The sequence below is a fragment of the Rhinopithecus roxellana genome, chromosome 6 (assembly GCF_007565055.1).
Source record: "Rhinopithecus roxellana isolate Shanxi Qingling chromosome 6, ASM756505v1, whole genome shotgun sequence".
Classification (NCBI taxonomy): domain Eukaryota; kingdom Metazoa; phylum Chordata; class Mammalia; order Primates; family Cercopithecidae; genus Rhinopithecus; species Rhinopithecus roxellana.
In genome coordinates, this window is record NC_044554.1 from 35,030,385 (window position 1) to 35,042,768 (window position 12,384).

Below are 12,384 nucleotides of genomic sequence, written 5' to 3' on the forward strand. Positions count from 1 at the left end.
TAAAGATAGGTGACATTAAATATAATGTGTAATCTTGGATTAGGTTCTGGGTGAGTGGAAGTGGAAGGAGGATATTGTATATTAGAAAAAAAAATCAATATTAAATTTCCTGATTTTAGTAATTGTACTATAGCCAGGTTAATAAATGTGTTTGCTCATGGTGAAAACACAAAGAACTTAGGGATAAATAGGCATCATGTCTATACTTTAATATCAAGAATTTCAGAAAAATTATAAGTTTACATAGAGAAAAAAAGCATAATAAGGCAAAAAATAAAGACATGTTAACTTTTACTAAGTCTGGGTGAAGGTATATGAAAGTTTTTTGCAAGATCTGTGATACTTTTCTGTGATTTTAAATTTATTTCATAATCAAACATTTAAAACAAAAAGGTAACAAATCTGGGAAAGCAGGAGAAACTGCCAAGTGAAGACAAGCATACAACCTTCCTCTGAACTTATTTTGAGATGAATAACTGCAGTTTTCATTGATCCTCCAGTTCTAACCTCTCCATCATTCTTCAGTCCTTGACAGACTGCCATTAAGGAATGGAATGCCACCAATCATGGGTCACAGAATTCATCCTGGTGGGATTCCAGCTCAGTGCAGACATGGCAATGCTCCTCTTTTGGATCTTCTCCCTGTTATACATCTTCAGCCTGCCGGGGAATGGCATGATCTTGGGACTCATCTGTCTGGACCACAGTCTGCACACCCCCATGTACTTCTTCCTCTAACACCTGGCTGTCATAGACATGTCCTATGCTTCCAACAATGTTCCCAAGATGTTAGTGGATCTTACGAACCAGAAAAGCACCATCTCCTTTGTGCCATGCATAATGCAGACATTCTTGTATTTGGCTTTTGCAAACACAGAATGTCTGATTTTGGTGGTGATGTCCTATGATCGCTATGTAGCCATCTCCTGCTCCCTACGTTATAATGTCCTCATGAGCTGGAGATTGTGCACTGTCCTGGCTGTGGCATCCTGGGAACTCAGCTTCCTCCTGGCTCTGGTCCATTCATTTAGTTCTCATTCTGAGGCTGCCCTTCTGTGGGCTCATGAAATCAACCATTTCTTCTGTGAAATCCTGTCTGTCCTCAAGTTGGCCTGTGCTGACACCTGGCTCAACCAGGTGGTCATGTTTTCTGCTTCCGTGTTCATCCTGGTGGGGCCGCTCTGCCTGGTGCTGGTCTCTTACTTGCGCATCCTGGCGGCCATGCTGAGGATCCAGTCTGGGGAGGGCCACAGAAGGCTCTTCTCCATCTGCTCCTCTCACCTCTGCGTGTGGGGCTCTTCTTTGGCAGTGCCATTGTCATGTACATGGCCCTCAAGTCCTGCCATCCTGAGGAGCAGCAGAAGGTCCTTTCCCTGTTTCATAGCCTTTTCAATCAGATGCCGAACCCTCTAATCCACAGCTTGAGGAATGCAGAGGTCAAGAGCATCCTGAGGAGGACACTGAGGAAGGAGAGACTGATGTAAGACATCTCAAAGGGCACCAAGAGGAGAGGGCCCTGCTCCCTACAAAATGTGGAAGTTGGCTTTTTTGTCTTCTGCTAGGATAAATGCCACCTTAAAATTAAATATTTATTAACTTAAACATATAAACTGAAATCTTAAACTCTTGAGAGGAAAATAGAATACCTTCACTAATTAGGTAGAAATATATTTGTAGAAAAGACACAATAATCAATAGAAGTAAAATTTGAATAATTAACATTGAACATTTTTGAAATTAATCACTGTGCTTATCAAAGTCTCCATTAAGAAACAAGAAATGCATCCACAAAGTGATAAAATTCACTGTCCTGTATCCAGCAAAGAACTATAGACAATATATAAAAAGAACTCCTTCAAATTAATATTAAAAGACAAACAAATTTTATAAAATGGGCAAAGTGCTTGAACAGACACTTCTCAAAAGAAATGCAAGTGGTCAATAAACATATAAAATGCTGCTCTACACGATTAGTCCGCAAGAAAATGTAAATTAGTTACCATCAGGTAGCATTTTATATCCCCTCGACTGTCTAAAATTTTTAATGGATTATTCATTACTGAAATGATTGGAAATCTAACTCCAATAATTGGGAAACAGTTAATACTAGTAAAGTTTGTACCCATTGAATTAACATGTTTGAGCACATTATATATTCTCTGGGTCAACAGTTAGTGACCTTTTCCTGTTAGAGGCCACAGAAAAATATATAAGACTTTGAGGACCATCTTCTTCGTCATAAAGTCAACAAAAATAAGCAATGGGGAAAGGACTTGCTATTCAACAAATGGTGCTGGGATAACTGGCTAGCCATATGCAGAAGAGTGAAACTGGACCCCCTACTTTCACCACATATAAAAAATAACTAAAGATGGATTAAAGACTTAAATGTAAAACCACACCTATGAAAATCCTAGAAGAAAATCTAGAAAATACCCTTCTTGAATTCAGCATTGACAAAGAATTATTGGCAAAGTCCCCAAAAGCCATTGTAAAAAACCAAAATTGACAAATGAGATGTAATTAAACTAAAGATATTCTGCACAGCAAAAGAAACTATCAACAGAATAGACAGACAACTTAAAGAATGAGACAAAATATTTGCAAACTATGCATCCAACAAAGGTCTAATATTCAGAATCTATAAGAAACAAACAAATCAACAAGCAGAAAACAACCCCATTAAAAATGGGCAAAGGACATGAACAAACACTTTTCAAAAGAAAACATACAAGCAGCCAACAAACAGAAAAAATGCTCATCATCACTAATAATCAGATAAATGCAAATCAAAACCACAATGAGATTCCATCTTACATCAGTCAGAATGGCTATTATTAAAAAGTCAAAACATAACAGATGCTGGCAAGGTTGCAGATAAAAGGAAACACTTATACACTGCTGGTGAAAATGTAAACTAGTTCAATCATTGCAAAAAGCGATTTGGAGGTTTCTTAAAGAACTAAAAATAGAACTACCATTCAACTCAACAATCCCATTACAGGGTATATGCCCACAGGAAAAGAAATATTTCTACCAAAGAAATACATACATGTGTATGTTCATCACAGCACTAGTCACAATATCAAAGACATGGAATCAACCCAGGCGGCCATCAGAAGTAGATTGGATAAAGAAAATGTGGTACATATACACCATGGAATACTATATAGCCATAAAAAATGAAATTATGTCCTTTGCAGCAATATGTATGCAAATGGGAGTCATTATCCTAAGCAAATTAATACTGGAACAGAAAACCAAATACCACATATTCTCATTTATAACTGGGAGCTAAACTTTGAGTACATATAGACATAAAGGTGGGGAAAGTAGACACTGGGAACTACTAGAGAGCATAAGGAGGGAGAGTGTGTGGACTGCAAAATGATCTGTTGGGTACTATGCCCAGTACCTGGTGGAGGGATCATCTGTACCACAGACCTCATCATCACACAATACACCCATGTAACAAACCTGCACTTGTACAACCTGAATCTAAAACAAATGTAGAAATTATTTTTAAAATGTACACAAAACATAAATGTATAAGGCAAGGGATTATCAGTAAATGGCCATTCCCCAGCTGCCTTCCTACCCCTCCCAGTCACTATCTACTCCCTTCACCCTAATGATGTCTAATATCCTGGCTTTAACATTATAGTTTAGTTATTGCCTATGTTTGAAATTTACATAAGTGGAATCATACATCCTTTTGTGTCTGGCTTTTAATCACTCTGTGTTTGTAATATTCATCCATGTTACTGAATGTTGAGGTTCGTTCATTTTCTTTGTTATTTAGTATTCTGCTGCATGAATGTACAACAGATTACTCAACTTCTCCCTGTTGATAGATATTTGGATTCTTTTCAGGTTTTAGCTATTACAAAACAATGCTGTTATCTCCTTTAACACCAGAGTTTCATTTTGCCTGTTTCAGGAAATTATATAAAATGGCACTGTGACATAAAAAGTAAATAAATAAAAATAAAAACAAAAAGTTGTTCTAACATTTTTAAAGGAAAGGCTAAATATTCTGATAATTTTGCTCTCCTATCTAGTGAGATGGTTCCTCGATTTTAGAGAACATAGATTCCATTGAATATTGCCCTATTTTCAAAGCTTGAATTTAATCAGTCACCATTTTTATATTAACCTTCTTCTACAAACTATATTCAAAATTCTTGCTTCAGCAAACCACATGTTTCAAAGGCAAAGCCCATACACCCTTCTCATTGGCCTCTTCCTCTGGAGTGCCCTGTGGAGGGCGCCCTTCACCTGAGCGTTCCTCAGGCTGTAGATCAGGGGGTTCAGCATTGGGTTAAAGAGACTGTGAAACAAGGACAGCATTTTCTCCTGCTCCTCTCGTTGATTAGAGTCTGGGACCATATAAACCACCATGGCTATGCCAAAGAAGAGTCCAACCACACATAGGTGGGAGGAGCAGGTGGAGAGGGCTTTTATGCAGCCCTCCTTTGTCTGGATCTTCAGGATGGCCCCGAGGGTGTGCACGTAGGAGACCAGAATCAAGGAAAGAGGCCAGACTAAGACAAACACACAGGTAGCAAATATGAAGACTTGGTTAACCCAGGTGTCAGCACAGGCCAGCTTGAGGACAGACAGAATTTCACAGAAGAGGTGGTTCACATCCCGGGGCCCACAGAAGGGCAACCTTAGAAGGAGAATTGCATGTACCAAGGACAGGGCAAACCCACATGACCCGGACGTGAGAGCCAAGATTGTGCGCACTCTCCAGCTGATGATGACAGTGTACTGGAGAGGGTGACAGATGGCCACATACCTATCATAGGACATCACCACCAAAATTAGGCACTCTGTAGCAGCAAAAGTCAAATACAAAAAAGTCTGCATTACGCATGGAATAAAGGAGATGGTTCTTTTCTTGTTCATCAGATTTGCCAACATCTTGGAAACATTGTTGGAAGCATAGGACATGTCAATGACTGGCCAGGTGTGAGAGGAAGAAGTTCATGGGGGTGTGAAGCTTACAGTCCAGGCAGATAATCCCAAAGATGATCCCATTCCCCAGCAGGGTGAGTGTATAGAAGACAGAGAAAAGTCCACAGAGGAGAATCTCCAGTGCTGAACCAACCTGGAATCCCAGCAGGGTGACGTCTGTGATCCATGTCTGGTTGCCTTCCATGCTCTTGTGGCAGAGAAAGACAAACCCTCATCTAGGACAGAAAGGTCAGAGCTGTGGGCCAAAGACGCACAATATTTGCTGAGTGTTCAGAGGCGGAATTAAGAAATATATTATTTTGAATGAGTTCTTTGTTGAATTTGTTTTCAAATATGTTACTGGAACCACTCAATTATGCTCATTAAATTTAAAAAATCCTCTTGTACCAATAGAGTAATAGGAAAAAACATTTAGCTAAAATGCTTATTATATATAAAAAACAACTTAACATAAGGTGTAATATAATATATCTTGTATTATTGCATATACATTCATGCGTGCAAACGTGTGTCATTTTGGAGAATTCAGGTACTCTGCTTCTTTTATAGGGTAGAATCCTTAGTTATTAACATAGTGAAATGAGAGATGACACTGACCAAATGCTGCAATACAAAGTGGTTTTATATCCTGGGCATGCTTGTGTTTTTCTATCCAATATGAAGTGATTAGGGCACTCTGTTCTTCATATTCTCAGCAATCCATTTACATTCTCACATGAATTCTACTTTCATATTTGAGATTTAAAATCTTTTGTAAATAGCTTTTCATCTTTTGTCGTTTCTTTAAAACTTCCTACAACCCTCGTTTTTTCAGCCACTGGCCAATACTCCCTGGAAGCACCTCTGGCACCTACTTTCCATCTCTAGGGTTTGTAGTTCTATTTCAAGAATTTTATTTAATTCTTCATCAGCACTTAATGCTAAAATTTAGTCATATGTGAAAGAATTAAAATGGAAGAAAATAGCTTCAAGTCTGTAAATCAAAATAGTAAATATATAATATACAAAAAATAAAAAGGAAAGACATTAATATATAATAATATATAAAAGCAGTACAATATCCTTTTTGTTACAATTTATTGAATTTTTTTTCTTGCCAGAAATTTTTGGTTTCTATTTCTCTTATGTTTGGTAACATTGAGATAAATATTCTTACAAGCTTATGTTTGGCTTATATTGATGAATTTTAATTGAGAATGCATTCTAACAGTGAATTTGCAGGTGCTAAATATATTGAAATGTCAAAGCTTTTGATATCTATTTCCAGCTTTGCTTCAGAAAATTTACCAATATAAATTCTAGTAATTTATACCTATATAAATTCTATTATTGTATACCAATATCATGTATCACTGATGTGTACCTCAGAATCATGCCTCTTCCCCACATGGTCATCACTACTAAGTATTTTTATTTTCAACCTTTGCTAGTTTGATAAGAGAACAATATTGTCCAGTTTCAATTTGTACTTCATCCATCCTTTAACAAATGATCCTGGAGTGCATGATCTGTAAATAAGATAATTGCTGACTGTGAAAAGAACAACAAAAAATAATCTGGATAAAGTAATCGAAAGTTGCTTGGTTTGAGGAAGGCTCCTTTAGATGAGATGATCAGGAAAGGTCCCCCTCAAGAAGAGTCAGGTGAAAGGAACCTAAACAATGAAGGCCACAACCCTGCCCAGAGCTAAAGGAGGACCATTCTCTTCACAGGGAACAGTAAGGGAATAGTAAAGGCAAAGTCTCTAAACAAGAAGCACTTGGTGACTTCTGGGAAGAGAAAGAAAGAAACACAATGTACCTGAAGCATAGTGAGCAAAAGGTTGTACTTATTCTCTGTAATCTTATTTATATTTAAAAACAATTTTGAATTATGTTTGATAGCACAATAGGGTGACTATAGTCAATAATAACAACATAATTGTACATTTTGAGATAACTTAAAGAGTATAATTGTATTTGTATTATTTGTGACTCAAAGGATAAATGCTTGAGGAGATGGATACCCCATTCTCCATGATGTGCTTATTTCAGATTGTATGCTTGTATCAAAACATCTCCTATACCCCATATATATATATATATATATATATATATATATATGCCTACTATATACCCACAAACATTTTTTTAAAATTAAAACATTTTAAAAATTGGAATTAAAATTTTATCAGTTGGGGATAGATTATTTTCATTTGGCTGTTATTACAACACAGAATACCATGCAGCCATGAAAAAGGACAATTTTGATCTTTAGGTCATCACATGAAGTTAATGTATATGTGTATTATATGACCTGATTTATATTTTAGAATATAAACATATTTATGTCTTTTGTATCTATTCACATATATGCAGGAAAATTCTTTAAATTAAGCATGAAATTGTTTATACTGATGACCTCTACAAACTAGGAATATTCAGCAACTTATCTTTTGTATAAATTGTTCACACACCTGTTTGTTTTTTTAATAAACTTTATGCTTTACAGGAAACAAAACAGGACATTTCTTATTTGGAAAAACTTCACAATGAAATATAGAATTAAAGTTTACTCTATTTCTGCTTATCTTCTCACCAAGTATTTTTGTTTGTTTTTGTTTTGTTTGTTTGTTTTTGTTTGAGACAAAATCTTGCTCTGTCGTCCAGGCTGGAGAGCAGTGGCATGATCTCAGCTCACTGCAACCTCTGCCTCTTGGGCTCAAGCAATTCTGCTGCGTCAGCCTCCAGAGTAGCTGGGACTACAGGCATGTACCACCACATCCAACTTATTTTTGTATTTTTAGTAGAGACAGGGTTTCACCATATTGCAGAGGGCTGGTCTTGAACTCCTGACCTCAAGTGATCTGCCCACCTTGGCCTCCCAAAGTACTGGGATTACAGGCATGAGCCACCACACCCGGTCTTCTCACCAAGTTTTAACAGGAATATCTGATCTTAGAAGACTTTCTTAGAGCTTCAAATGGGAGAAATGTCACTAAATTATGAGAAAGTATTAATCCTTAACAAGTAAATAGAAATTGAAAAACCTCAGTATCACTTCTCCTACAGAAGCATATATGTTTTTCCTGAGTTGTCCTGATAGAGAAACAATCAACATCGTCTGTTGACTAAAAGTAGAAGTGGATCTTAAATCAGGGTTGAAAATTATTGCCAAGTCCACCAAATGGTGAACGAGGGCAGAAGCAAAGTGAAGTTATAAATCTGCACAGGTCGAAGAAAATGAACTTCATACAGAGAACTACATTTCAATGCCTTTTAATTTTTCTCATCTGTAAAGTTGCTTCTGGGAATTTCCAGTTAAAACTTGAAAGAAAGAAACAGGGAGCTGAAAAGACTAAATTTCTTTCCAAAGATAGTCTTTCGATGAGACATAGGAGACCTTCCAGAGGTGAAGTGGGATCACAACTTACAGAGGGAGGGCAGCCTGAGACACATTCCTGGGTGTGGGATGTGACAAGCCCCATGGCTCTCAACTGTGCTGTGTGCATCTCTGTGTTTCTGCACCCAGTTCAGGGACCCAGGGTAGCAAGCACTTGGATGCCTCAGCAATTACAAATGCATCGTGAGCTTCCTTTTGCCAAATGGTTAGAATTGTTTGACTAATCAAAGTTTTATAAGTAAAATTATCTGTATTTATAGAATTTTACATGTGATTTTTTTTTTTGTATGACATTTCTGAAAGAAAGCAGTAGCCAAAATAAACGATTTCTGAAGGAATGGAATAAATAAAGGAGCAAATAGAACTGTTAGTCTAATTTCATTAGATGTGAACTGCATCCAAACCAAATGTAACATGAGATGTCAAATGCACATTTTAAGAGTTTGTTAGCAAGGGTTCTAGGGTGACGATAACTCTATAACGGTGATTCTTTGCACCAACTAATGTTGTATCAGCTCATTTGTGAGGCCAAGGATGATAGAAAAGTATACTGCAAGCTGAACACATTTTTTCATTATTGGCATGGTTTTGCATTTCGGATTTTATAGTTTCAGAAGTCAGATTATTTTTTCTCTGAGAAAAAGCCTGAGCAGACACAATAAAGATACAAATGCCTGAAATGAAGTTTTCTTTGAGAGTCTACTGCAGCTACACATTGAAGAAAGATCTTCAGCGCATAGAATGAGGAAAAAGCCTTCATGGATACAGTTCTCTGTTCTTCCATAGCATGACAAAATTAGCAGTAATTAAAAAAATATGGTCTCTGAAGAAGCATGAAATAAGCATTCTTAGCAGCGCTCTTTAGACCGTCACTCTGACCTTGATTCTGAATGGTGAACATTACAAAGTTGAGTCCTTTATTCTGAAACTCACTATTTCCATCTGTAAAATGATGACAACAGATATCTAAAGAGCTGATGTGAAGAGTGACTACCACTAGGATACCTGTTAATAGTTTAATAAATGTTAGCTGTTATTAACAGCATTACAGAGACCACAGAATTGAGACAAGAATCTAAATCATTGGAATTAAAAATCTGACACAATCATTATGGTTTTGCAAACTCTTTCACATTTATTTTGCATTCATTTTTTGTTATTTTTGAATTTAAATAAAAACACATTTTGTTCTCATTGCCATTGTTTTTCTATTTTGGGTCATAAAATTAAGTTTAAAAAGAAAACTTGAAGAGATGAAAAGAATCATTTAATGTAACCTCATTCCTATATTTAAAAAGAAAGTACAGGTTTTCAAAACTCAAAGTGCTATTTTGCCATGCCTATGACAGAGAGAGAGAGAGAGAGAGAGAGAGAGAGAGAGAGAGAGAGAGAGAGAGAGAGAATCTTATGGAAGAAAAGGGGACATATTTAGGATATTTAACACCAATCAAAAATAAATGTTTTCACTGATATTTTAGTCAGAATGGAAGCCATGGCTATCAAAGATGGGGTTCTGGGACAGCACAGATTTTTCAAATATTTGCAATCACTCATAAATTACCATCTCAGTAGTTACTTTGATACTCAATTTGATCCTAATGAATAGCATAATTTCGAAAAAAAAAAAAAAACCAAGCAGAGATTCTAAATAGAGCCCTATTGCCTGGGTTCAGATCCTGGCTTTGCTACACACTAAATTTATGACTTTTCTGTGCCTTGCTGTGCCTCAGTTCCCCCATCTGCAGAATGGGGTGGGTAACAAACCCTACCTTATAGGATGGTTGTGAGGATTAAATGAGTTATCTATCATAAGGCACTTAATAAGTGCATAAAAACCATTATTGATGATTTGAAACAATCATTGGAAAGTGACTTCTGGATCCAATAATAACAAGGAAACGCATTATATGTTTAACAGTTCCTCTGCTAAAAAAGGAAACAAAAGGAGAATCTTTTCCCCACAGGCATTGGGTTGCCCTATGAGAGAATGGCATCTCTCTCTTGAACGACTGAGCAGTGGATTCTAGTTAGCCAGACCATGGTTCAAGAATCAGAAGGGCAGACAGTTAGCAATGGCAGAAGGAAGATCAATCAATTTCAGGACAAGTGAACTACTTAGTGACTTCGATTTAGTGTTTTCTTATTTGTAAGAAGAGGCACCTGGGCCATGTAGTCCCTGGAGTTCTTTTTAGCGCTTTAGCCAGATAATATCCTACATGGATATTATCTCTTCTTCTTCTCTGGGGGAGTCATGACAAAGCCAGGCACTGGCACATGAGGATGAGGGACCAGGAGGGTGAGAGGGACCATGGCCACCCCATGGTTGTGAGGACCAGTAGTGGTCCCCAGAGCTCCTCTCAGGACCCCAGTTACAAACACAGGCTTAGGGCCAGAAGGAAACTACACGAGGGAGGTGTTTTGTCAAAAATACCTTAAGCTGGTAATGCCATTCACTTCGGGTTCCCTTTTCCCATCTGCAAACTGCCTCTCAGGATCAACAGATCAGTTTTACTTACAGTGGCATAATCTGTAGTCTTTTCTTCAAACATAGCCTTGGGTTTAGAAGAAACCTCAATGACAGGAGGGAAGAATAAATAGACTGAGATTGATTCTCGTCTCTAAAGGGGCCTCCTTGGGAGGTGAAACCCAGCAACAGAGCTCTCCTGAACTTTATAATAGACTTAGTTTGTGCAAGCCAGGGCTTATTCTATTATCATTTGTCTACAACTAACTCCCCAGACAAAAATAATGATTCCGTGAACAGAACCATGTGAGATTACATCCACTCATATTCTCCCTAGAGGAAACTATAGAATGTATTGCTTTTCTATTAGCAAGTAAACCAATCAAAGCATCTCACATGTTTATTCATTTTGTTCCTTCGTATTCTCATGGGATTTATTTTAGTGTGTTTACTTGAAATTGGATGGGGACAGGATTTCTGTTCATGAGATAAGATCTTGGAGAGAAAACAAAATATTCAAGATAATATATCAATTAAATTCTCTTAAAACTTACTTGTTTTATCAGTCTTAAAATTGCTCCACTTTACAATTCCTGCTGTTTGACTATAGAGGAGAGGCCGTGACTTCTTGATAATCATTCCACCTTTCTCACTTACAAATATTTTTGACTCTGAAGTTCAGGTATACCTCATCTTCTTCCTTAAATTTCTTCAATGTGCCTTTTATCTCAAACATTTCTAAATTTCTTAGCCACATTTTGATTTCCTCATTCTAAGTTAGGGTCTACAGATAAAATGAGCATGCTTCTGTCTTTCTCTCTTTCTCTCATTTTCATTGAGTGATGATTGCAAAATCCTTCCAGGTCTTTCTTACTATGTGTCTGTTTTTAATCTAGTTCTCTATAGAGTCTTAGTTTTTGAACTATGGTGGAAGAAGCACTTCACAATAATGATATTTAATCTATTGTGGAGAACGCTAAAATATATCTATTCAAGAGGAGGCTAATGGGGTTATTTTTCTTTTAAAATGATCTGTGTGGCCAGTAGAGCTTCCCTCCACTTATCTCCTTATTCTCCAATGCACACACTCTATTTCATTCAAGTGCTATCCTACAGCAGCTCCCCTTCTTGAAATTCCTATTCCTTGTTTCAAGTCAGTTTAATCTTGTTTTACCCACTTGAATTCATATATAACACCAATCCTTCAAAGCCCTCATGGAGCCCTCTTCAACTATTTCAGCCCAAATCAGTCTTCCTCCTGCGATAAACCAAAGAAGCACTTATTATAAGAATGCTTCAAGATAGTATTTAAGTAATATTTTACTTTTAGTATTTTTTATTGTTCATCTTTCATATGAGGTTATTACAGAAAAATGAATTTGACTCACCAGCACCTTGATAGAGCTAAGAATAATATTTTGGTGCATATTTGTTCAGACTGGCATGAGTAGGACAATTTTATTCCTTTTGTTGAGTACAATATAATGACATTTAACATAGGCTACTATAAATACAAACACGTATCATAATTTGCCTATTTTTGCTTCTAATCTTTGAAA

At 36.8% G+C, this 12,384-nt stretch overlaps 1 protein-coding gene and 1 pseudogene across 1 annotated transcript; one reads left to right on the forward strand and one right to left on the reverse strand.

Moving 5' to 3' along the window:
* The first annotated feature begins 495 nt into the window (after nt 1–495).
* On the forward strand, nt 496–1,529 carry LOC104674955 (annotated as a pseudogene).
* Nucleotides 1,530–4,206: 2,677 nt separating this feature from the next.
* LOC104674937 (olfactory receptor 2A2) lies at nt 4,207–5,164 on the reverse strand. Its single transcript, XM_010379422.2, is given in 2 exon segments — nt 4,207–4,965; nt 4,967–5,164. Coding segments are annotated over 2 exon segments (957 nt in total).
* Between the last annotated feature and the right edge of the window lie 7,220 nt (nt 5,165–12,384).